At 40.5% G+C, this 27,012-nt stretch overlaps 1 protein-coding gene across 1 annotated transcript; it reads left to right on the top strand.

Moving 5' to 3' along the window:
- Positions 1-1,739: 1,739 nt before the first annotated feature.
- On the top strand, positions 1,740-25,743 carry ZHX1 (zinc fingers and homeoboxes 1). Its single transcript, XM_007456036.1, has 4 exons — positions 1,740-2,016; positions 10,022-10,138; positions 18,453-21,302; positions 23,835-25,743. The coding sequence occupies exon 3, from the start codon at positions 18,678-18,680 to the stop codon at positions 21,297-21,299; it is 2,622 nt and encodes an 873-aa protein (XP_007456098.1). The 5' UTR covers positions 1,740-2,016; positions 10,022-10,138; positions 18,453-18,677; the 3' UTR covers positions 21,300-21,302; positions 23,835-25,743.
- The last annotated feature ends 1,269 nt before the right edge of the window (positions 25,744-27,012 follow it).

The following is a 27,012-nucleotide window of genomic DNA, read 5'->3' as shown; positions in this document are numbered from 1 at the left end:
TTTTCGGGGAGCAGAGGGCGGCTCCGTCTTGCACCGCGGTTCGAAGTAAAGTTGAACCGAACTTTTGCTGTCAGCGAGTGGAGCGGCTGCTTTTGGTGGAGTAGGAGGCGAGAGGAGGCGGGATGGCAGTTGACAGGAGGTGGGGCTTCGGGGTAGAATCGAGAAGGGTCTCAGGAAGGCGGGGCTTCTGTTGACAGTGGGGGCGGTCTCCCGCCTAAAGGGGCTAGATGTGGTGCATGGGCTCAGTAGTTGTGGCTCGTGGGCTCTAGAGCGCAGGCTCAGTAGTTGTGGTGCATGGACTTAGTTGCTCCGCGGCATGTGGGATCTTCCCGGACCAGGGCTCCAACCCGTGTCCCCCTGCATTGGTAGGCATATTCTTAACCACTGCCACCAGGGAAGCCCAATATTAATACAGTATTTTAAAAGACATTACTTTCGCTTATTTCACCTTTGTATTATTAGAATATTACAGTGTTTTCTTGCAGATAGTTTACATTATCAGTAAACTTAATTCCGGGAGAGTAAAGTGGTGTTAAATTTTTGTTGTGTTGAGTAATTACAGGGTGTTGAGTATGGCAGGATTGAATACTTACGTTTACAAGATTAAGCTTTGCTTGCTTCTGCTTCCACACGTTCTAGGATTCTAGGACGAAACATGCAAGTAAAAGGAAGCTGGTGTACATTGATTTCAACCATCAGGCTTTCACTTTAAGCAACTGCATGTTTTAGGATTCAAGTGGCTCAGTGGAGCGCTGTTGTCAAAGCACAGAGGGTCCATGACTGGGATGGGGGCTGGGAATGAACATCAGGGTACCAGAGAGTTCTCACACGTCCTGGCCCGTGAATCTATGCAGAGTAGCTTGAAGGGTGAGGCGTTTCTCTTTGCTTTGGTCTGTACTTTTCTCCATTTTAAAAATGATGGGGGTGGGGGCTGCAGAGGGAAGGAGAGAGGTGGGAAGGGGCCATTTTCCCCAAAGCCTGGGTCCTTCGCTGGCCTCTGCGGGGCTGGTTCACATTGACGCCATCTGGATTTGAAGACCACAGCTTGAAGACAAAACCCTCCAGAAGAGTGTCTCGTAAGGGGGAAAAGGAGGGTTTTCGGGGAGCAGAGGGCGGCTCCGTCTTGCACCGCGGTTCGAAGTAAAGTTGAACCGAACTTTTGCTGTCAGCGAGTGGAGCGGCTGCTTTTGGTGGAGTAGGAGGCGAGAGGAGGCGGGATGGCAGTTGACAGGAGGTGGGGCTTCGGGGTAGAATCGAGAAGGGTCTCAGGAAGGCGGGGCTTCTGTTGACAGTGGGGGCGGTCTCCCGCCTAAAGGGGCGGGGCTTGGATCGTACTGCCGCCAAATGGGGCTTATGATGACAAGGGGCGTTTCTCACGATCTGGCGGTGACATTAGAAAGGCGGAGCGCCCAAAGGGCACGGCCACAACTAACAGAGGGCCGGATGCCTTCTGGATTGACCTGAGTGAAGACCAGGCTTCCGCCAGTAGCGGGCGGAGCTATCACCGGCAAGGGGCGGGGCCACTTCGAGACCTGGAGAAGGCGGGGCTTCTGTTGACAGAAGGCGGGGCTTCCGTAGACTGGGGCGGGGCTTCTGTTGACAGAGGGGCGGGACGGTTCCCCACCTCCCGCCGTGAGGCAGAGGCCCGCAGAGGGCCGGGTCGAACCCCAGGGAAGCAGGAGGGTCCGGGAGTGGACAGCTAGGCGCGGAGCGGGGTGGGGGCGCGCGGAGGGCGCGCGCGCGCGCGCAGGTGGGAGGGCGCCGCCTGGGCCGGCTCTTCCCCTGCCCCCGCTCCCGCCCCCGGTCGGCTGCTGGGACGCGCGCCTCGCCTCGCATCCCCACCCCCGACTCCCTACGCTCCGCGGAGTTCGCAGAGCTTCCGAAGCCGTGAGCCGACACACCGAGCGGTTCCGGGTGTAGGGTTCACAGGTCAAAGTTGACTCCCTGAAGAGTGCAGCCGGTTTGAAATGCAAGATGGCGGCGGCGGGGCTCTGAGAGGCACGGCGGCCCCTGCAGGTAGCTGCGCGAGCGGGCTCCGCTCCCAGCGGCCCAGGGCGTCCGGGGCTACGGGTGGGGACCGGCGGCGCAGAGTCCGCGGCCGGCGCGGCGGGCCGGACGGGGGAGGGCGGCCCCGGGGCAGAGACCCCGGAGAGCTAAGCGCGCTCGGCGCGGCGGGTGGCCGGGCGGATGGGCGCGGGGCGTCCAAGGGGCAGGGACCCGGCCTGCCTGGGCCGGGATCGCTGCCAGGGGACAGACCCTGAGCCTCCTTTGCGCTCTCGGGGTCTCTGCGGCCGCGGAAGGAGCTGGGGTGGGCTCTGTAAGGGGAAATTTCAGCGCCCCTGCCTACGAGAGGGCTGAGCAACTTGGGATTGTTGAAGGAAGTGAGGACTGGGTCTCCCTAGAAGGGGGGCAGGCGCCGCAGGGATGGAACACCCTAGCAATGTTGAGGGTCTTGGGGGAGGTCGGGAGCCCTGCCCTGCAGGGGCGTGTGGCCTCGTGGGGACTGAGTCTCCCTGAGAGTCAGGAGAGATTCTCTTGCTGGAGCTGAGCGCACTGGTATTGGGGTTGGAGCCCGGAGAGATCCTTCGGGGAAGGGCTGTACCTCACTTCGGGTAAGGCTGGGCACCCATTTCGGGGCAAGACTCAGAGCTGAGTCCTTAAGAACTATATTAGCTTTCGAGGGAGCCGTGGGACTTAGGGAGAAGTTGATTAGAGAGAATGGAAATGTTATCAGTCCCTTTCAGGAGGGAGAGAGGGAGGCTGACATGGACCGCTCCAAGCCTTAGGGCCTGAAGGGAACAACCTCCCGGTCTTTGCAGGGAATGAAGTGCTAGGAAGGAGCTGTGAGAGGAAGAGGGTCTAATGGCAGCAAAGAAGAGCCTTGGCGGATGCGCTTTCCCTGCGTATTTACACCAAAGTTCTAGGAAACAGGACTTGAAATTCTTTGTTTCAATACGTCCCTCCCCACCTCTCTGTGGGTAACAGTAAGGGAAAAGCAAAACCCTGGAGAAGGAAAACAAAAAAGATAAATTTAAAAAAATACAAGAAAGAAAGAAAAAAATAAAATAAAGAGAAGAAAAAGGTTCCGTTGGATATCCTTAGCTTATGTTAGTGCAGGATCCAGCTCTCTGGCAGGTTTCAGTGAGAGACTCGGGTAGGAGAATTAGGAAGCGGGAGAGGGGATGGATAGAGGAGGCATATGGGGAAGAGATTGGGCAGAGCGGGAATTCCACAGGGCTTTTCTGTCATCTCACCCCAGCTCTAAAGAAAAACATGAGAAGAGGCTAATCTTTGTGGGGAGAAAAAAATGTCAGGAAAACTAACTGATAGAGAATTTGTAATGTGTTTAGGTTGGGATTGCATGTAACTTGAAACGAAGAAGCAATTCTCTTGGAGAGTGAGAGGATAGCAAAAAAGGGAAAATCACAGGATTGGGAAATAGAGTAGTTCCCAGTTAGGGAGGAAGAAGCAGCTTTATCCCAGGAATAGTGACTATTTGTTGGGTTGGAGTATATGTTTGTGTATAACCTACATGAGTGCACCTTAAGATTTGTCGGTATTGGTCACTGTTTCTCAGTCTTTGTCTGAAAGCTTTAACTTGTGTTATATGGTGCTACGTGAATTATCCTTGCTTCTGAAAAATCATCGTGAAAAAGTCGTTTGTTTTTATGCCAGTGGTGAGGATGAACAGGATTTGGTGTTAACAAAGATACTGACCCTAGCGTATCTCATAGATTTTTTAAAAAAATTTCTTAAGTAGCAATTCTGACTCTTGATTTTAAGCAAAAGAAATGTGAGTGCTGCCAAAAACAATAATGCTGTAACAGGATATAAAAGAAAAAGGGCTTTCATGAATATTTTTTCCTCTTAGGTTTTCCCTTCTTACTCTAAGCATTTTAGGGCTAAGCAGACTAATTTTGTGCAAAATAAGTTGTCAAACCTTGGGTCCTTTCAATATAGAATTATAGCATTTCATTTATCAAGGACTCTTTTTGTAGAAGAATCTCTTCAAATGCTTTATTTAGTGATCAGGATTAAAATGAAAAAAAAAGAATTAAAGTAAGACTTGGGTAACTGATGACAGCTCTGATTCATACAGATTTCTTGAACCATCCTAGTATTTTTTAAAAGAGCTTTAACGTCTTCAATAGAAATGTTTTTAAAAACACATTTCAAGTATAAACTAGTTTAGAGCTGCATGTTTGGAACATTGTTATTCATGTGTGCTGTTCTTTGGTTTCCCCAAAGTGCACGTAGGTCTAGTTTTATATTCAATTCTGACCAGATTAGGCTGGGTGAACCAGAAAGGCATTGCTGCCAGGTGGTTTGAAAATATGCTAAGGCTGAAAACATAAATGTGCCTGTGCTGGTGAGCGCTCATTAGTAGATGTCTCTCCCTTGTAGTGAGCTGATTATTTCACTGGATTGGAGGACAGTTCATGAATGATGCAGCAATTATTTCACCTTTAATGATACTTGTGTTATAAGTTCTTTTTTTCAATAAATGTGAAAAAAAGTTTTACAATTATTTTATTAATGAACTTGATAGCATAGGTGAGGTGGCTCATTTTGGAGATTTTCTCCCTTTTGTTATTATATTTCACATTGAGACAGAAAGGTGATGTTATGATATACTATACATTTTCCTTCTTGTAATGGTAAATAGGCACAAAAATGTGATATTTGGAACTTACTTAAATGGAACTACTCTTAAAATTACTAAAATGATTACAAGTGTAGCTGAGGAAATAACCTTTTTATGTACGTTGCAGCATTGTGGATTTGGGCTCAAAACACTCTAGTTAGGGCTTCCCTGGTGGCGCAGTGGTTGAGAGTCTGCCTGACGATGCAGGGGACGCGGGTTCGTGCCCCGGTCCGGGAAGATCCCACATGCCGCGGGGCGGCTGGCTCCGTGAGCCATGGCCGCTGAGCCTGTGCGTCCGGAGCCTGGGCTCCGCAACGGGAGAGGCCACAACAGTGAGAGGCCCGCGTACCGCAAAAAAAAAAAAAAAAAAGCTCTATTTATTTGAATATTAACAGTGTTGAAATTTCAGTGCCTAAGCTAGTTTTTAATCTAATATCATATTCAGTCAATTCAGGGAGGTGTCCAGAAATATCTATTGCACTGTTTGTGGTAATAGCCGGTATAGCACATTCACTTTTATGTCTAAATTTTTTCTAACTTAAAATCCTCTTAAGTCATCCTACGTAATTTCAAAAGTAATTTAAATTACATTTATTTGAAGGGAAAAAACTATGGCACTAGCCTTTGAATAGTAGCCAGTGTTTCCCTAATATGATTGTATACTGTTGCTCTGATATATTAATAGTTGTAGTCTGTGAGTAACCAGATTTGCATGACTCAGCTGCTGATTAAATTACTGATCAGGATATACATTTGCATTTACATTTTGGAGATCTGTGTTTTATACAGTTAATTTTTTTAAATATAGATTTTATTTATTTATTTATTTTTTGGCTGCGTTGGGTCTTCCATGGCTGTGTGCGGGCTTTCTCTAGTTGCTGAGGGCTTCTCATTGCGGTGGCTTCTCTTGTTGCGGAGCACAGGCTCCAGGCGCACAGCCTTCAGTAGTTGTGGCACACGGTCTTCAGTAGTTGTGGCTCGTGGGCTCTAGAGCGCAGGCTCAGTAGTTGTGGCACACGGGCTTAGTTGCTCTGCGGCATGTGGGATCTTCCCGGACCAGGGCTTGAACCCATGTCCCCTGCCTTGGCAGGCGGATTCTTAACCACTGTGCCACCAGTGAAGCCCTATACAGTTAATTTTTTCTTTTTTTTTGGTACGCGGGCCTCTCACTGTTGTGGCCTCTCCCGTTGCGGAGCACAGGCTCCGGACGCACAGGCTCAGCGGCCATGGCTCACGGGCCCAGCCGCTCCGCGGCATGTGGGATCTTCCCGGACCGGGGCACGAACCCGCGTCCCCTGCATCGTCAGGCAGACTCTCAACCACTGCGCCACCAGTGAAGCCCTATACAGTAAATTTTTAAAGTAAATATTTATGTAAATTTTTATGTAGGTTGCCAGGTTTTGGTCTTAAAGGGTACTTAATCTTTTCAGTTTATATAATCAGTATCCCATAATGTATTTGAAAGGTATAAAGATGGTCTTATGTACCTTTGGTCTAAACAAATATGATGATATACTTTGGAAAACAAGTATATATGAGCAGTTTAAGAGTGACGTTTTTTCAAGGGAGTAAAAACTGAGTAAACCACTTTTTATACAGGATTTTTGTTTTCAGTTTTAAATTTAGATTTTTAAAAAATCATATTATCAAAGCTTATGTTAAAAATTAAACCATTAAAGTGGTAGACATATCATATACGTATTTATCATTTAAAATAAAATAACTTTGTCATTAAATTTTAGTGATTTAATATTTCCCTTAGGACTTCTGACTCCCTTTTTCCCCTTCCTAAAGGTCTTTCTCTTTTTTTGATTGTTGTGAGGAATGAAAGGACATAGGAATATTCTGATATTTCTAAGCACTTCACTCATAATTATGTTTTTCTTCTTTACTAAGTTTATTCCCTTTTACCTTCTGATATTGTGAAAAATAAGTTTGTTAAAATTTGTCTGGGGGCTTCTCTGGTGGCGCAGTGGTTAAGAATCCGCCTGCCCATGCAGGGGACACTGGTTCGAGCCCTGGTCCGGGAAGATCCCACATGCCGTGGAGCAGCTAAGCCCGTGAGCCACAACTACTGAGCCTGCAAGCCACAACTACTGAAGCCCGTGGACCTAGAGCCTGTGCTTCACAACAAGAGAAGCCACCGCAATGAGAAGCCCTCACACTGCAACGAAGAGTAGCCCCCGCTCTCCGCAACCGGAGAAGAGCCCAAGCACAGCAACGAAGACCCAATGCAGCCAAAATAAATAAATAAATAAATAAATAAATATAATAATAAAAAAAACTTGGCTGGGCTTGGACTCTACTTGGGAGTGGGGGTTGGAAAAAAAGAACACTCACTGTATTACTATGATAAGATTTATATCAGAAGTTTGTGAGTTCTATGAAACACCCTTTAAAACGTGTCATATATTGGTGATTTATCTTGACGCTAAGGTCAGAGAAACTATGTGCATGTTGGGGTGGGGGGTATAAATTATAATTGATTAATGTCTACCTGCTAAAGCCAGCCTATTCTATCATTGCTTAGTATGCTCAGAGGTATGAAATGGAAAATAAAATGGATTGTTTTGTGGACTTTTAAAATATTTTATAATGTTTCAACATTTAGCAAATTGTGTGTGTGTGTGATAGGATTTAGTCTTTTGACAACTTTCGTATATAACATAGAACAGTGTTAATTATATTTATTGTGCTGTACAGTACATCCTTAGTACTTATTTATCTTACAACTGCAAGTTTGTACCTTTTGACCACCTTCATCCAATCCCCCCTCCCCCCAGTCCTGTATCCTGCCTCAGTAACCACAAATCTCATCTCTTTTTCTATGAGTTTGTTTGTTTTTTGAAGTATAACTGACCCAGAACACTATGCTAGTTCTCAACATTTAGCAAAATTTAAACAAAGACTTTCTTTGCTGTATAACTTAGTTAATACCTCAAATAAGAGTCAGAAAAATCTAATTGCGGACTTACCATGGGCCAGGAAATAGTCCAAGCACTTTACATGTGTTATTTCTTTCAATACTTACAGCAACCCTATTAAATAGGTACTATCATTAGCCCCATTTTACAGATGACAGGGCTATGGCACAGTCAGGCTAAGTGGCTTATCCGGGACCATACAGCTAGTAAGTGACAGAGCTGGGACTTGAACCCATGCACTCTGCTTCCAAAACCCAAATTCTTCATCTTTATTTCCAGTCCGTCCTCTACTGCCAAAATAACTGATCTGTTTTATTACATAATGTATATGGTTGAGATGACTTATTTAATTTTCGAAGTTCACTCTATTCCTAAATTTTAAAATGATACTTTGAATTTGAGAGGTGTCCTAAAGTACTCCCAGTATCAGGAACTGAACTAACATCAGGCAAGTATGCTTTTCATCCAGAAATGCTGAGGAACTCATTTGTTGCTCCTCTAGTTGCCTTGTGCCTTTGCATGTCTTGGCAGCTCTTCTCAGAGACTCTGGTTCGGTAAAACGTCTTGCAATTACTGTGTGATTTAAGAATGGATTCAAATAGGTTACCAATTTCCTATAATATTAATAATTCATTTTGGAAAATAACCTCCCCGCTTTGACAGCTGTTTCCTATCCTCTCTTCTAGTCCACATCTTGTAGATGGATGGCTAAGGAGTGTCCAAACAAGGAGATACCAGGAAATGAAATTGTAGAGTCCCAGGCTGCAGACAGAACAGGATGCTCCACTGGGTCTACCAAGAAAATGCTCTTTTGCTTTTCATGAAAATAGTGTAATCATTCAGCCTAAGCTTTAACTTACCCTACAAGTATTTTACTAAAGAACTGGTATATTTACATGATTTCTCGATTTAAGTGGGCTCTTCATAAGCAATGCTAGAATAGGCTGGCTCTAGCAGGTAGACATTAATCAACATGCACCCCAACACCCATCCCAACATGCACATATTTTCTCTGACCTTAGCTTCAAGATGAATCACTAATATATAACACGTTTTAAGGGGTGTTTCATAGAACTCACAAACTTCTGATATAAATAATCTTATCATAGTAATACAGTGAGATTGTTCTTTTTTCACCAACCCCTACTCCCAAGTAGAGTCCAAGCCCAGCCAAGTTTTTTTTCTTTTTTTTTTTAACTTTTGGATGTGTCAGGCCTTCGTTGCTGTGTGCGGCCTTTCTCTAGTTGCGGCAAGCTGGGGCTACTCTTTGTTGTGGTGCGCGGGCTTCTCATTGCGGTGGCTTCTCTTGTTGTGGAGCACAGGCTCTAGGCGCGTGGGTTTCGGTAGTTGCAGCACGTGGGCTCAGTAGTTGTGGCTCGCGGGCTCTAGAGTGCAGGCTCAGTAGTTGTGGCGCACGGGCTTAGTTGCTCCACGGCATGTGGGATCCTGCTGGACCAGGTATCGAGCCCGTGTCCCCCGCATTGGCAGGTGGATTCTTAAGCACTGCGCCACCAGGGAAGTTCCCAGCCAAGTTTTAACAAACTTCTTCATAAAGTTGTATGTAATGATAGCAGGAATCAAAGGATAAGGTACTGAGGGAAATCATCTTCCTTAATATTCATTCACTCTGGTTTTCAGAGTTTCACTGCTTAAAGAACAATAATAAAAATGCTTCAACCCCTCAAAAGCATTATTTACTTTTATTTAATAAGACAAACAATTATAGTTTTTACTTAATTTTCCTGACTGGTTTAACAACTGTGAATAATATACCACAACATTTTTAGACACAAATCTGAGTTTTCAGAGAATTTTCAGTTTGCTTGATTTTGTACCATCTAATGCTTCACAATGCACTGATTGAAAAACCATTTAGTAGTAGCTTTCTTGCAAAAATGAAATAACCACCAGTCATTCTATTAGATAAACCATATGTTTAGGGGTAGAATACCACTAATTTATTTAAGTAGTATTGGCATGTCCCCAGCATTAATGATCCACTTCATTCCAATTAATACGTAGTAAATTACGGTACAAATATCACTAGGCTTACGTGTAAACATACAAACACACACCTCCTCCCAACTCTTAGTTTAACTAAGTTGTCTGTCGTAACTTTTGTGTACTAATTTTTTACAATTCCCAATTTCTTCATCTCAGCTTTCATATTATAGACTGCATATATTCACCTTTTGAAAACTTTTATTGAAAATAGTACAATAGTGACTTGGTTGTTTTATAAAATATAAAGATATTTTGAAGTGTAGTTTTAGTTTTGAATTTCTTACTAAGATTGAGTTTGGCATTTCGATGATTCTTTTAAAAGTTCTGTGAGGAAATGAAATTTTTAAAAAATTACATTTATTTTTAAAAAGCCAAAGCATAAGCTTAAAGATTCCGAATAAGACTGAATCGTATCTAGAATAATAAAGCGATATTACTTTTTTTGTAGGAGATGGCAGATAGGTACTTTGGACCTGTTGGTAATGATGGCCTGAGCTAAACATCTCCTAATTTGAGGGGACACCCTTCTGTGTCAAAGAACAGAATGCGAAGGAAGCTATGGCAAGTATGTGTTTCATCGTTTTGGTATGGTAAAAACTCAGATACTGAATGTGCTCACTTAATATAGTGATACTATATTTGGCTAAAGTTTTAAAAGCTTTTCTTAAAAAAGCAGCAGATATATTCTTAACTCTTTTTCAGGAAATGTACTTTTAAACTTGAAAAATATAGAAGTATTGTCTGCTTTAATTTCAAAGGAAACAGCATCACACTTCATAATGAATCTATGTGGTATATTTAGAATTGATTTTTCAATCTATTCAATACATTTGCTGACATCCACTGTGTATCAGGCACTGTACCAGGTGCTGTGGTAATAGTGGTGAAACAGACAAGTGAAGGTCATGAGGGTAGAGACCTTTTCTGTGGGGAAATTGATCTAGAAATTTTACTATTCTTTTGCCTATATCCAGAAAAATGCTTCAAGACTTATAAGAACAACTTCTGAAAATATGTTTTCAGTATACAGTACTCTAAGAATAGTTAATTACAATGATAAAATTTAAGATATTAATAATTAAATACTTTGATTTAGGTTAAGCATACCACTATTTAAATATTTGAATATATTTTTACTTAATTACTTTTATATTTTATTTACCTGATATAAGTTGGCTTTTATAAGAAGCATTAGATTACATACTATACTGTTGGAAATATTTATTTAGTCCAATTGTTATTGTATATGATTCCAGAAAGTACTAGGAAAGATTCCATAACCATTAATGTGGTGGTTCACTTTCATTTTTTGTGTTCTTACAAGTTGACATTACCAATACTAATTACTGTTATCCTTCAAAGTATTTTTTAAATTAATTAATTAATTTTATTTATTTATTTTTGGCTGCGTTGGGTCTCGGTTGCTCCATGTGGGCTTTCTCTAGTTGCGGCGAGCGGGGGCTACTCTTCGTTGCTCTGCGTGGGCTTCTCATTGCGGTGGCTTCTCTTGTTGCAGAGCACAGGCTGTAGGCACGCGGGCTTCAGTAGTTGTAGCACGCAGGCTCAGTAGTTGTGGCTTGCGGGCTCTAGAACGCAGGCTCAGTAGTTGTTGCGCACAGGCTTAGTTGCTCTGCGGCATGTGGGATCTTCCTGGACCAGGGCTTGAACCCGTGTCCCCTGCATTGGCAGGCGGATTCTTAACCACTGCGCCACCAGGGAAGCCCCCTTCAAAGTATTTTTAAAAATTGAATGATTATATCCTGAGTGAAATAGGTAACACTTTATTTTATAAATGGGGAAGATAATGGACAGATGAATGGCTTTTCAGCCTTTCAATGATAATCTCACTTAGAATTAAGAATAGCATTCTTGTGTTAGATTGTCTGTGAAAGATTTAATACACTTCCTTGAGAAAAGTAGGGGAAAATTATTTTCAGCCGAAAATTACTTTTGGATCCTATTCACAAACTTGAATAATAAAGACAGGAGATTTCATTATAGGGCTAGTTTGTATATCTCTCTCATTATGTTACATACCGACCTACATGCCAGCAGAAGGTAGAACACCAGGATGTTAGTGTCCTAGAGACCATTCAAAAAGACATTTCACTCCTCAAATCTGGGGTCAGAGCTTACCAAGAGAAATCTGTCCAGCTTAGATTCTTCTTTTAATCTTTAGCAGTGTTAAAGTTGGCTTTCTCGGGTAGAAAAAAAACAGGTAGAGAGGATAGAGTTTCTAACCCTTTAAGCCTTAATTAGCATTAGCAAAGGGATCTTCTGAAATTAGATAATCTTTGGCCACAGTTTCTTAGATGCTATTACTTGGATCACATTCACTCCCGTCTGTATTCACCTTGATACTTGAATTTTTATTATTTTGAGACCATTTTGGCAATTTTCTTGAGATTTATCTCTTAGGTAATAATTCTAGGTTACAGTAATTTTTACAGACGTTTGTTGTGGGTACAAATTTGGGCGGGCAAATCGCTCATTTAATTTTTTTTTTTGAGAACTTGACTCTTGTTTCTAAATATTTTTATATTTTAGCTTTGAAAAATGCCTCAAGTGTGCAAAGACCAAAGAAAAATTTTGTAATTGAAAAAAGTATCCTCTTGGACACCTTTTTTTAAAAAAAAAAAAGGTAGATAGCCTTTGTTTTAATTTGAGTCCATTATTCTTTGTTCCTACTATTATTTCAGGCATTCTGTGATTTTGGTGGATTTGTAACTTTTAGTTTGAATACAAACATGTAAAAATAAGTATTTTCAGCTGGCTAAACAGAACTCTGACTCAGAGAGGGAGAAGTGAAACTAAATAGAATACAGAGTCCTAAGAGTTCTCAGGATAGGTATAAATACACATTTCAAAGGATTCTTAGTTTGTATATTTTAGTTGTCCTAAGAACAGTTTTACTTAGTTGGTACTCGGTCAAAACTAACAGAGTATTTAAAAATCATAGTTATCTTCTAAATGTTCTTATTTGACCCAGAATTGGCCTAAAAACAAAGTTTGTTTTTATTCGCATAAAATCTTACCAAAATAACATGCCTTTGTGGCTAACTAGGCCAATAAACTGTTAATCATTTAATTTAAAGTACAAGACAGTCAGAAAAATAGAGGCTTGGAAATTCAGTGTAGCTATGGACCTACTTAGTTATAAAATTTTTTAGACTTTTTTTTTAGCGCTAAGCATATAATTTGAAACAATCCACTAACTCTTTATAGTGTATTACATTGAGAACCTGTTTTTAAATCTCTTTAAAAATATAGAATATCATTAAAATATAGTTTTCTCTTATAGAGAAATAATGATTCTAAGTTCAAATTTGCATTTGCTATCTTTATAAGAACTGTGCCTTTTCTTCTGAATTCTACTGCAGGACTAATTCTTTGAATTTATCATCCTTGTTTCATTTTTATATAGTCTACAAATTTAGATATACACTATTCACACATAAAACTGATTTGTTATGGTAGAATTATAGATATTGGTAAATATTTGTTGAATATCCATTGCTATGTTTTAATAAATAGAGTGTTTTATATTTGAGCATGTTTTCGTATTCTAGTGACTAAGGTAATTTTATTAGTAAGGATTTTACCAGTGAAAGTACTGTAAAGCGAGCACAGCTGTTCTTTATAGCTCCTCTATAAATGAGTGCTTAATGAAGTAGAATGTAGGTTATAATACACAATACACATATTTTAAAGCTTGTTTTTTCCCCAGCAAATATTATTGGGCCTTAATAGGCACTTTTTGGCCCTGAGAATATAGTGGAGAGCTAAACAGACATTCTCTCTGACCATGTAAGAAGAACTACTCTTAGAACTGCTCCAGATTTTTATTCTGTGATGAAATAAATTTTGCTTTCACTAAATGCTTTTCTGCAGAGAAAATTTCATGTAATTATTTTCATGAGTTAAGAATCATGAATTGATTAAGGAGCATCCTACCCTCCGGAGAAGAACCAGTGCACAGATAGAACCATGGAAATTGGCTTGGCCTAGATCTACACCCTGGAGATTATGTGTGGTCTTGCGGGCCCTTAGAACCAGTCTGACTTCTCTACCGTGGGGCAGCAGTCCCCAATTGTTTTTGCGGTACACAGGCCTCTCCCTGCTGTGGCCTCTCCCGCTGCGGAGCACGGGCTCTGGACGCGCAGGCTTAGCGGCCATGGCTCACGGGCCTAGCCGTTCCGCGGCATGTGGGATCTTCCCGGAACGGGGCACGAACCCGTGTCCCCTGCATCGGCAGGTGGACTCAACCACTGTGCCACCAGGGAAGCCCTGAATATCATTTTTAATGGCAGTGTAATGGATTTGATCATTTATTTTTTTAGCATATTTCTCTACTGAAAGATTAACTGAAAATAGCATTCAAATATAATTATATTCACAGTGCTGGATTCATTTAGAGCATAATTTTTTCGTTTATTGGCAGACTTCACTTTAATTATGTTTTAACTGCAAAGCCACCTAGCTTCCTCAGTTGTGCAACTAAACTCTAACCCTCTTTTATAGGTAAATAGTGCAAGCTTCTGCAAATTGATTTTAAGCTTTTTTGAGTTGACTTTCAAAGGGAGGATGAGATGCCTGTTAGCTAATAGATATTTCTATATGGCAGTTTTCCTGTTTCAGCTCCACTGCACTGTAATGATGAAAGGAGATGAATTGAAACCACACCATGGAAATTCTTATTCTGTATTTTTAACCCCTTTTGCTTTTTCGTTCGACTTGTGTGCCTTGTCAGCTGATTATGTTGCTTGAGAGATAGAAGGAAAGAGAATAATAGTAAATAAATGGTATTTATTCATTCCAAAAAGAATTTTTCAGGGACTGGGGGGAAAAGCATTAATTAGGCACCTACTGTATATCAGAGTGTGTGAAGCATTTTTATTTGATCAGCCTCTGAGGTAGGATACCAGTATTCTTATTTTCTCCAGGGCAGCCTTTTCTGCTTCTTTTCTAGAAGCCTCCTGTAGTATGCTTATATAGTTCCCAATACTTCCTCTCTCATTGCATTGATCATAGTTAGTCTAAGTAATTGTTTACTGCCTGTTTTCCTTGCTCAACTGCTAGAACCTGGCAGACCAGAGATGATCTGTCCTGGTCACTGCTGTAATCCAAGTGCCCAACACAGTGCCTGGCACGTGGTTAACCTTCAACAAATAGTTGTTCAGTGGATTTGTTGAACTGAAGAATTTTGGTTTTATAGGTGAGAAAACTGAGGTAGATATGAGGTTGATATTGGGTAACTTTTCCAGTCACCTAACTACTAAGTGACAGAGGAGACTCTAAAACCTGTGGTTTTACCCTACACCACAAAGCCTCTGTGAACTTATCCCCCTGGGCCTGGGTTTCTTCTTCCATAAAAAAATGGGACGATTGGGCTTCCCTGGTGGCACAGTGGTTGAGAGTCCACCTGCCGATGCAGGGGACACGGGTTTGTGCCCCGGTTTGGGAAGATCCCACATGCCGCGGAGTGGCTGGGCCCGTGAGCCATGGCCGCTGAGTCTGCGTGTCCGGAGCCTGTGCTCCGCAACGGGAGAGGCCACAGTAGTGAGAGGCCTGCATACCGGTAAAAAAAAAAAGGGACGGTTGTACTGAGGTCCCTGCTTCCCCCCCAGATCATGACTTTATATTAAGGACCATGAGGATGCCCTTGTTTGTGCTTTGATTTATTTTTAGGTTATATCATAATAATAGAACGGAGCCACTGGACCAAATCTTGAGGCTCTTTTGGAAACTCTTAGTCTCCCTTTGTAAATATGTTAAATAATATATTGACTCTGGTTTTGTTAGCAAAATGTGAGCAAACAGTTTTAGAAGTGAAGAGGAAAGAGTATTTCTCAGGTCTATGTAGTTGAGTATAGAAGTAATCCAGGTTGAGGCAACCTAGGCTACTGAAAATAATCAGATTTTTAGTCTTTTGCATTACTGAAGATTTTTTTAAAGTCTTTCTTTTTTTTTTTTTTTTGCGGTACGCAGGCCTCTCACTGTTGTGGCCTCTCCCGTTGCGGAGCACAGGCTCCGGACACGCAGGCCCAGCGGCCATAGCTCATGGGCCCAGCCGCTCTGCGGCATGTGGGATCTTCCTGGACCGGGGCACGAACCCGTGTCCCCTGCATCAGCAGGCGGACTCTCAACCACTGCGCCACCAGGGAAGCCCAGTATTTACGTTTTTAAGGCAAAGGCTTCAGACACATCTTAGAACCCATCAGAGGTGGAAGTAGGGATTGTGGGGTCCGTGGGATGGGGTCAGGCAGGAGTTTAGCTTCTATACTTCTCCGACCAGTGGCTATATTCTTTAATCAGTTTTGCACTTGGGCTTCTCATAGAATTTTGTTTGAAGAAAGGGCTCTCCTGCTTACAACAAAAAGTTTGAAAACCACCATTTTCAGGAAATGTAGTTTCAAGAAAAACCCCTCTATCTTTGACTTCTGGCTGTTAATATACCCTAACTAAATATAATCTAAGATTCTATGAGAATAACAGTCACAAAATAGCTTACTCCCCTGCCTTTCAGCAATTCTCCTTCACTGTCAAAAATGTGAGTGCTGCTCATTGGTTACTGTTCTGCTTAAAGTCTTATTTGAGGAATTCCCTGTTTCTAATGAGGAAAAAATGATAAAAAACAGTGGTGTTCCTTATTGAATTGAGTAGGAGAGATGGTATTATCTTAGTTTATAACATTTAGTTAAGAAATCATTTTAAATTTCAGTGATTTCTTTATGTTCTCTTAGAAATAAAAGATTTTTTTTTTGCGGTACGCAGCCCTCTCACTGTTGTGGCCTCTCCCGTTGCGGAGCACAGGCTCCGGACACGCAGGCCCAGCGGCCATGGCTCACGGGCCCAGCCACTCCGCGGCATGTGGGATCTTCCTGGACCGGGGATCGAACCCGTGTCTACTGCATCGGCAGGCGGACTCTCAACCACTGCGCCACCAGGGAAGCCCCAAAGATTTTTTATAGAAAAAAAAGAACACTAACACTTTTGAGAGTGGGGTTTGGATTGTTGATACCATTATTATTACTAAGCTGATGCTCTTTATTTTGTAATATGGGAAATCAGGACATTTAGTCTGACTTTTGGTCCAACTTTCCACCTGTTGCTTGGATCCATCAAATGGATATGTAGTATATATTTGAATAATCCCGGTGAGGAGGATCTTACCACCTTCAAAGGCAAGGCATTCTGTCTTTGGACAGCTGTTTCTCCCTTTACTGAGTCATGGAGACCTAGTTTTGCTATAATCTTTGAAATAAACTTTTTCTCCTCAGTTCAGCTAGGACAAGGATTATGCTAGTAAGTGAAAATAGTTCCAATTCGTGGTACAAAATAAGTGATGCCACTTATTGTATTCATTTTCATTTGGTTTAGAATTTAGAAGCACACCAACTTTGATTTAGCATCAAAATTGTATTTTAACTATTTTGGGTGCAAAAGTATTAAAATGTATTTGTGTGAACATAATTCACTTTTTCTTGATGATTCAAGGTCATTCTTGTGAATTTCAGTACGTTTTCCATGGTGATGCCCTTAGGGCATTTTGAATTTTACAGGACTCTTTTTCTATTCATTCTGGTTCAGGTTGGAAGTAGTATTTTTTGTGTGTGTGGAGGGGGTGGATCTTAGTTCCCCAACCAGGGATTGAACCCCGGGGCACAACAGTGAAAGCGCTGCAACCTAACCACTAGACCACCAGGGAACTCCCTAGTTCAGGTTAATAAGCATTTAGTGAGTCTCTACTTCCTCCAGGCTTCTGTATGCAAAAGGAGATATAGAAATGTATGAGAAGTCAGCCAAGATAGCTCAGCTGGGAGAGCTTAGATTGAAGACAAAGGAAATTGCCTCCATCCAGAGTTTCAGGAGCTTTGCTATGTCTCAAAAAAGCTATTACTTTAAAAAAGAAGGAAAAAATGAATAAGGAAACTGGAGGTTTCGGGACAGAAGTGTAACATTCCTCTGGTACAATATGGTAAGTGCTAGACTAGAAAATAAGCCGGGGAGGAGGTTGGGCCGAGCTAAGGGGAGAAGGTGATCTATCAGGCAGATCTATAGAGAGGTCATCACACCCAGCGCACAAACAAGTGTCCTGGCACAAGGAATGGCCTGCACTGAGAGTCCTTAGAATAGCAATCGTTTTTTTTCTGTGCCTAAAACATAAAGAAATAGGAGTCAGGAGGGAGATGGTAGGAAATTGAGGTTGCAGCCAGGATGTGAAGAGAACTACATGTGGCTTAAGGAGTTTGAACTTCATTCTTTCAACACTGGGGACCCATCATAAGCTTGAAGTCAGGAGACTGACATGATTAGATATGTTTTACCAATTTTGATAGCATTGTGGAGAATGATTAAGATAATGTTTCTGAAACTTTGATCATTTATATTCTGCCTTTGTTGCTTTTGCCATACTTGGGCATGCTTTGGGGATAAGACAGACCAGGAGGAAGAAGTGGGCATAACTGATGGATTGAATTTCTTATACACTTAGTGGTCATAGTCTTGAGTATCTGTGGCTGCTTTTATAGTTTTAAAGTTCCTCCCCTGTTAGCAGATTATCATTTCACATTGATATTAGTATGCCTGCCGAAGCAGACTGTTTTTCCCCCTTCCCTTCCAGTGTATAGCTGGCTAGCTGAAAAATCCAAATAAACAAGCCCGTGGGCTGACCCATGAGGTACAGTACATGACCTAAAGTGAGTTGGTTTGGAGACATCTATTTTGACCCTTAGAGGACTTTTTTCCTGGTCTGGTCTTATTCTACATCTTTATAACTGAGCTCTCCAACAACTTCATGTAAGTGAAATATAACTGTAATTTGCTTAATAGATCATAATCACTCATTTAAAAACATTTTTTAATTTATCTTAATGTAGGTGATTGGAGTTGTGCTTCAAAAATTTCAGCAGTTCAGCAGTATTTTATTTGCCAACCATAAGCTCTTTACTTGATAGCACCATGAAAAAGCTGCTAATGAGACTCGTTGAGCACAAAGACAGACTTGAAGAACCAAAAGCCATTGTTTTCAAATGAAGAATACTGAACAGTTTTAAGCCCCAGTGCTTTTTAATCACCACTGAGATTTCCCCCATAACATCAGAATGGCAAGCAGGCGAAAATCCACAACACCCTGCATGGTCCTTGCCAGTGAACAGGATCCAGACCTCGAGCTGATATCAGATTTGGATGAAGGTCCCCCTGTACTTACACCTGTAGAAAACACCAGAGCAGAGAGTATCTCAAGTGATGAAGAAGTTCGTGAACCCGTAGACTCTGACAATCAGCAAAATAAAAAAGTTGAAGGTGGCTATGAATGTAAATATTGTACTTTTCAAACTCCAGATCTAAATATGTTTACTTTTCATGTGGATTCAGAACATCCCAATGTAGTGCTAAATTCATCCTATGTTTGTGTCGAATGCAATTTTCTTACCAAAAGGTATGATGCACTTTCTGAGCATAATCTGAAATATCACCCGGGAGAAGAAAATTTCAAGTTGACTATGGTGAAACGAAATAACCAGACAATCTTTGAACAAACAATAAATGATCTGACTTTTGATGGTAGTTTTGTTAAAGAGGAGAATTCAGAGCAAGCTGAATCGACAGAAGTTTCTTCTTCGGGAATATCTATCAGTAAAACTCCTATCATGAAAATGATGAAAAATAAAGTGGAGAACAAACGGATTACAGTTCATCATAATTCAGTTGAGGACGTTCCGGAAGAGAAAGAGAATGAAATCAAACCAGACCGTGAAGGAACTGTGGAAAATCCAAGTTCTTCAGCTTCTGAATCGAATACAAGTACTTCCATTGTAAACAGAATACATCCAAATACTGCCAGCACAGTTGTGACCCCGGCAGCAGTTCTTCCTGGGTTAGCACAGGTTATCACTGCTGTATCAGCTCAGCAGAATTCCAATTTGATTCCCAAAGTCCTCATCCCTGTTAATAGCATTCCTACCTACAATGCTGCATTGGATAACAACCCCCTTTTGCTTAACACCTACAACAAATTCCCTTATCCAACAATGTCAGAAATTACTGTTCTTTCTGCCCAAGCAAAATATACAGAGGAACAGATCAAGATATGGTTTTCAGCCCAACGTCTAAAACATGGTGTTAGCTGGACTCCCGAGGAAGTAGAGGAGGCGAGAAGAAAACAATTCAACGGAACAGTCCACAGTGTACCTCAGACCATAACTGTCATCCCCACCCACATTTCCACAGGGAGTAATGGTTTACCATCCATCTTACAGACATGCCAAATAGTTGGCCAGCCAGGTCTGGTCCTTACCCAAGTGGCTGGCACGAATACCTTGCCAGTAGCAGCACCTATAGCCTTGACAGTGGCAGGGGTTCCAAATCAAACAAACGCACAGAAAAGTCAGCTCCCGGCCACTCAGCCTACTGCAGAGACCAAGCCAGCAGCAGCAGGAGCCCCATCCTCTCAGCTTGTAAAAAATGAGACTGCAGTGGCGAACCCTGATGCGTTCGGCGTTCGGGCAAAAAAGACTAAAGAGCAACTGGCAGAATTAAAAGTTAGCTACCTAAAGAATCAGTTTCCCCATGATTCCGAAATTATCAGACTTATGAAAATCACAGGGCTGACAAAAGGAGAGATTAAAAAATGGTTTAGTGACACAAGGTACAACCAGAGAAATTCAAAGAGTAATCAGTGCTTACATCTCAACAATGATTCCTCCGCCACTATTATCATAGACTCCAGTGATGAAACCACGGAATCCCCAACTGTTGTTACTTCACAGCAGAAACAATCCTGGAATCCTTTTCCAGACTTTACTCCCCAAAAGTTTAAAGAGAAGACGGCAGAGCAGCTTCGTGCCCTACAGGCAAGTTTTCTCAACAGCTCCATACTTACAGAAGAAGAATTAAATAGGTTAAGAGCGCAAACCAAACTTACCCGAAGGGAAATTGATGCTTGGTTTACAGAGAAGAAGAAATCAAAAGCTTTAAAGGAAGAGAAAGGAGAAATAGAGGAAAGCAATGCAGGTAGTTCCAAAGAAGAAACTGGAGAAACTTCTCCTGGAGATGAGTCTAGTGCACCTAAGTCAGGGAGTACGGGCAAAATATGTAAAAAAACACCCGAGCAGTTGCACATGCTTAAAAGCGCATTTGTCCGAACACAGTGGCCGTCGCCAGAAGAGTATGACAAGTTGGCTGAAGAAAGTGGGCTTGCTAGAACAGACATAGTTAGTTGGTTTGGGGACACCCGTTATGCTTGGAAAAATGGAAACTTAAAATGGTACTACTACTATCAAAGCGCCAATTCAAGCAGTATGAACGGTCTGTCTTCTCTTAGAAAAAGGGGGAGAGGGAGACCCAAAGGAAGGGGAAAAGGAAGACCTCGCGGGCGGCCCAGAGGAAGCAAGAGAATGAACAACTGGGACAGGGGGCCGTCCCTCATCAAATTTAAAACTGGAACTGCAATACTTAAGGATTATTACCTGAAGCACAAATTTCTTAATGAGCAAGACCTCGATGAACTTGTTAACAAATCACATATGGGCTACGAGCAGGTCAGAGAATGGTTTGCTGAAAGACAGAGAAGATCAGAGTTAGGTATAGAATTATTTGAGGAAAATGAGGAGGAAGATGAAGTTATTGATGATCAGGAAGAGGATGAAGAAGAAACAGATGACAGTGACACTTGGGAACCCCCACGACATGTGAAGCGGAAGCTTTCTAAATCAGATGACTGAAATGTAAGTTGTTAAGCTGCGTGTGCGTTCACCAACCACATACATTTAGCAGAGTCACCTCGTATTTGTCATCGTCACTTTTGATGGATTTTTTCTAAAATAGTTTCTCTTATGCCTCATAAGAGGACTAGGTGCCATGAGTATAGCCAAGAGATACGATTATCATGTGTAGTCTGATTCTTGTGATGGTTATGTTTATTATGTAGAGTTTAATGTTGCCTTAATTATTTTTTATGTGAAATGTTCTTTACTTTGTTTTAAGGGAAAGTTACCCATTCTCTAAGAAGGAAGACTGGTGGGCGGGTTGGGGATTCACACATACTAAAGATAACTAAAATGTATTTCTTGCAACCCTCCTTCACTAAAGCTTCATTTTTTGCCTGTTTAAGGAAAGAATTCAAAAACGAAAACTAAAAAGAAGGGGAAAAGTATACCGAAGGAAAGACTTACCACAGGGGTGAAGATTGCTCAGTTTTAGGAAACTAGGTGAAAATGGCTATCTCTTTTTCTTTATTCATTGTATTGCCCCCCAAACTATTAGATTTTTAACTAGAGTTTAAAATGCTTTAAGTATTAAAATTATTCAATTTTTTTCCTATTAAAAGCCAAAGGTCTGTTTTAAGCGATACATAAAATCATGTTTGCTTAGGTGGCATCTGTCTTTGAAAACTGTGATATAAATTATTTCTGTTTTAGGGATCAGTGGTAAATAACAGATTTTATATTAAATTAACTCAATTGCCTAAAATGTCTTTTCCTTATTTGATATAAAACAAACCTGCTACCAGCAGAAACACATTATTAAGTTAAAAATATCTCTCTGTAGGCATAAAAGTGCAAGTATATATGCTTTAAATTTGAAAGGTTTGGCATGTTCCTTAACTCCTAATTCTTTTATAGATTGGATTAATTAAAATTTCACTGTAGTTGCAAATCCAGATACCTGATTTGGAGTTAGAACTTGAATTCTTAATACTTTGGGAATTCAGTAGCATAGTTTGCTTCTTTTCTACTCTCTGTTTTGGAGTGTTCTGGGATAAGACTGTACTTTTTTTAAAAACAGTGCAGTTGTCATGAAGTGTTTGTATCTGTCCATCAGTAGTCCAAAAGCACCTTGTTGTCAGAAATCACTACAGTGTTCTGAAACAGCAGGGGAGGAAAAGAGGCTTAGACCCTCATCATGTGAGCATATTTATTATACTTACTTCCATAGCTTTTTGCATCCCTACCCCATCTGCTACTTTTATGCTCTCTTATTCTACACAGAATTTCTTTAATTCCCCCATGCCTTCCTCCCTGGTTTCATTTATTTTGTTTTAACAATTATTTATAGAGAGCTTAATATGTACCAGGCACTATTCTTATTGCTTGGCAGTAAGCAAGATATTCTTTTTTTCCAGATATTCTTTTCATTAACAGGTTTTTTTTTTCAGGCAGAAAAACAGATGAGACTAAAAATCCACCTATTTTAGAATGAATCTCACTCCAGGTTATAGAGCATAATGTATCCTTGTGAGTCACAAGAAGTTAAACAGTCTTGTACGGCTTTATCCTGAAACGCAGCCCTCCATTTCCTCATGTCAGAAATCTTCAGGGCAGGCTTTCTTCTGACCCAGATGCAGAAAATATTTTTTACAGGCTTTTTTGTTGTTGTTGCTAAACACAAGAATGTGCACTCGGCCAAGATTGAATCAACAAATTTGTTGCTGCAGTGCATTGTTGTCGTTGTTATAGTAGTAAGCTCTGCAGTGATTTTGGAGAAAGTTGTAATCTCATTCTAAAAATAATGTGAACTTTGTTGTACAACTTAGTTTGACCTTACTTTAAGTTTGTGTGGGTAATTCTTAAGTTATATATCAATACGCTAATGGACACTAGGGTCAGAAAATTCACACAAAGCCATGCATAGTTTTTAAAAAATTGTATCGTATATGTTATACATGTACTTTTGTGGTACCTATATTGGCATGCTCTAATTTTAAAATATGCAAAAGTCTAAAATTATAAAACCCATTAATTACCAAGTTATCATTGGCTTAACAAAATAATTTTTCATCTTATAAAAGGATTCACCGGAAATTTCCTCTAAACAGTTACTTCTTCATTTTAGATACGGTTTAATTTACCCCAAAAAAAGTAACCAAAACCTTTCCAAAATAGTTACTGCAAAACAGTGATAAACACATATGTCTTTTGCACAAGCTAGCCCCATATATAAATAGAAAAAAATACAAGTCTTTAGATTTCATAGTCCATTATGAATACAATGAAATATATACTTCCAACTAATATTTTTTTATAAATTATTACATGTAGGTAAAAAATAATCTATAAGCAAATCTGGTATATGCAGAACATATACCCTGGAGTTGCACACAAAATCTGCATTACACAAGATACATATGGCAAGTGATCTCAGGATTAATACGCGAATACAGAGGATGTATTTTAATCGTTTTTGTTTCTAAAAGTGGTAAATGTTAAAATATGGTTATCTTTAAAATTTTAGTTTTTTATTATGTTTTTCTTTTATAGCTGCCTAAAACGTTGGAGGAGAATCAGTTCTTCAACTCCAGATGTCTGGTTTACTGTGAATGGGCTCAATCTTTGATGACACTGAAAACGTTTGGGGGCATACACAATCTCAAAAAATAGGATCCAATACCCAAAAACAGTGGAACTCAATGTTGTGTCAAAGTTAAACTGCTGCAGATGGCAGAAGTCCTGCAGCGCACACAGGACACTAATTAAAACAACTTGTAAGCAGTCACATTTCAATGAAGTGCATTTTTATTCTGATATGATGGAGACATTCTGATTCTTAGACTTTCTGAGGGGGTTTAATGACCACTAGAGCTTGTCCTCATATTCTGTTCAGCTTAATACTGTATGTCTCGTAAGATGGGCCTTATTGCCTGTATTATTTGATATATGATTAAGATTATAGCTTTGAGTGACCAAACATTTTACAGAGTAAAACTTGTTTGAAGCAGGAAAAAGAAAAATGTGATTTATTTCTATGTCTCATTTCTCAGGCCCTGCACTAAGATTAAGGAGTTGTGCATGGGTTTATGTAATTTCAGCGTAAGTGAAAAACAGGCTGTGGACTTATTGGAGCAAGAAGGTTTTGTGGTATCATTGGCGCTTAATGATTGGATCTTTCATTGAACACATTCATGGATACCACTATTACTACTTGTAATACTCTGTTACTTTTTTTCATTAGAAATTGAATTAGCTTTTTCTTAAACGGAACATAATCAGTACTGAAGAAGGGAAAGAAACTGGCATAAGAATTTGGATAGGGTGAAACTCTGAAATAAATATTGTACCAAAAATGTGAAAAAGAACCATGTAGTAAATATTAACTTAGTGTTTTCTTACAATCGTATAGAAATCAGAAATTTTGTACAGGTGTCAGATCAGAATTTTCAAGAATTATCTTTTGGTGAAATTCTACTTTGTGTAACAACTTCAATGAATAAAGAAAAAAATTCTGAACTGATCAGAATGAGGTAAAACTTAGCTTTTCACTTATGAACATGGCAGTGTTCACTGTTAACTCTTGCCATTTCAGGAGACTGAAAGTTCCTCCTAACTCAAACTTTGTAAAGACCGGTGCTGTTCATTCGTGTTGAGAAGGACCCTTTCCTTTGTGACTACAGGACCATTTTTCAAAATGTGCTTTCTTCATAGAAGAAATGTTCAGTTTCATTAGCTTTGGATTTTAAAATGTTTTTCTGAATGACCAGATGTAGTGGGCTTGGCCAGTTTATTTTATCTAATTTAATGAATAATAAATATTAAGCTCTTGTTTTTACCTAAATGTTTGTCATCTAATGAAAATGTTATGAAAAAGCCTTGACTATGCATGCTGCTTTCATTTTTATAAACTTTTCATTTTTTAACTATAGCTTTATTAGTAATTCCAAAATGCTGCAATTTAGCTTATTTCTTCATTCAAACAGCTGGCTTTGTGGGTGGCTTTTTCATACTACTTTTAACTTTTTTTAAGAGAAGCAATGTAAAGACAGTAACGATTTAATGCACTAAACTGTTCTTTCTTTTACACGTTTAAAAACTTCTTAAAGCACTCTGTATTATAATGATTAAATTGCTCCCTTTTTTAAATCATTGCTAATGTGGTCTGAGTTTTGTTTGACAATAATTTTAATGTTTTCAAAATTTGAAATGTCAAGTATTGGAAATGAAACCTTTGAATATATTTATATTATGTTTCCCTTGCAATATGTTAACTTTGTATAGCTGTAAATAACTATTAGTAATTTTTCCCCAGTCTCTTAAAACTTGACACTTAAATCTGCTCTGATGTTTGCTAGCTTTTAAATATATTTATTTGACAGAGCAAAGAACCCTCTTCTCCTGGTTAACTGTGTCCTTGAATACAAAATAAAAGTTAGCAGTGATTAGTAGTTTTCAGTGATTTTGTTTTCATTTTATTAACTGAATTTTCAAAAAATCATGGTAAAATATAACAAAAGTTGCCATTATATCCATTTTTAAGTGTACAGTTCAATGGCATTAATTATATATACAGTGTTGGGCAACAGTATCCACTATTTCCAAAACTTTTCATCATCCCAAACAGAACTCTGTAACTGTTAAGCAATAACTCTCCATTGCCCCCTCCCTACAACCCCTGGTAACTTTTCATCTACTTTCTGTTTCTATGAATTTGCCTATTCTTGATATTTCAAATAAGTGGAATCATACAATCCTTGTCCTTTTATGTCTGAATTATTTCATTTAGCATAGTGTTTTCAAAGTTCATTTATATGGTAGCATATATCAGAATTTCATTCTTTTTTAAATAAATTTATTTATTTTATTTATTTTTATTTGGGGGGGCTGTGTTGGGTCTTCGTCGCTGCGTGCGGGCTTTCTCTAGTTGCGGCGAGCGGGGGCTACTCTTCGTTGCGGTGCGTGGGCTTCTCATTGTGGTGGGTTCTCTTGTTGCAGAGTATGGGCTGTAGGTGTTCGGGCTTCAGTAGTTGAGGCATGTGGGCTGAGTAGTCGTGGCTTGCGGGCTCTAGAGCACAGGCTCAGTAGTTGTGGCGCTCGGGCTTAGTTGCTCCACGGCATGGGAGATCTTCCCGGACCAGGGCTCGAACCCATATCCCTTGCATTGGCAGGCGGATTCTTAACCACTGAGCCACCAGGGAAGCCCTCATTCTTTTTTATGGCTGAATAATATTCCATTGTGTATGCCCACGTGTGTGTGTATTCATCTGTTTATGGATGGACACTTGGGTTGTTGTCACCTTTTGGCTAGAAAAATGCTACAGTGAACATCAGCATACAACTCACAATGTGAGTCCCTATTTTCAGTTCTTTTGGGTATGTATCTAGGAGTGGAATTGCTGAATCTTATGGCTAATTCTGTGTTTAACTTTTTTTTTTTTTTTTTTTTCTTGCGTTATGCGGGCCTCTCACTGTCGTGGCCTCTCCCATTTGCGGAGCACAGGCTCCGGACGCGCAGGCTCAGTGGCCATGGCTCACGGGCCCAGCCGCTCCGCGGCATGTGGGATCTTCCCGAAACGGGGCACGAACCCGCGTCTCCTGCATCGGCAGGCGGACTCTCAAGCACTGCGCCACCAGGGAAGCCCTGTGTTTAACTTTTTGAGAAACCATCAAACTGTTTTCCACTGTTGTCTGTAGCCATTTTACATTCCACCAGCAATATACAAGGGTT

The sequence above is a fragment of the Lipotes vexillifer genome, unplaced genomic scaffold (genome assembly GCF_000442215.2).
Source record: "Lipotes vexillifer unplaced genomic scaffold, Lipotes_vexillifer_v1.1 scaffold84, whole genome shotgun sequence".
Classification (NCBI taxonomy): domain Eukaryota; kingdom Metazoa; phylum Chordata; class Mammalia; order Artiodactyla; family Lipotidae; genus Lipotes; species Lipotes vexillifer.
The sequence above is the reverse complement of the archived record's forward strand: the minus strand, read 5'-3'. Positions and strand labels throughout refer to the sequence as shown.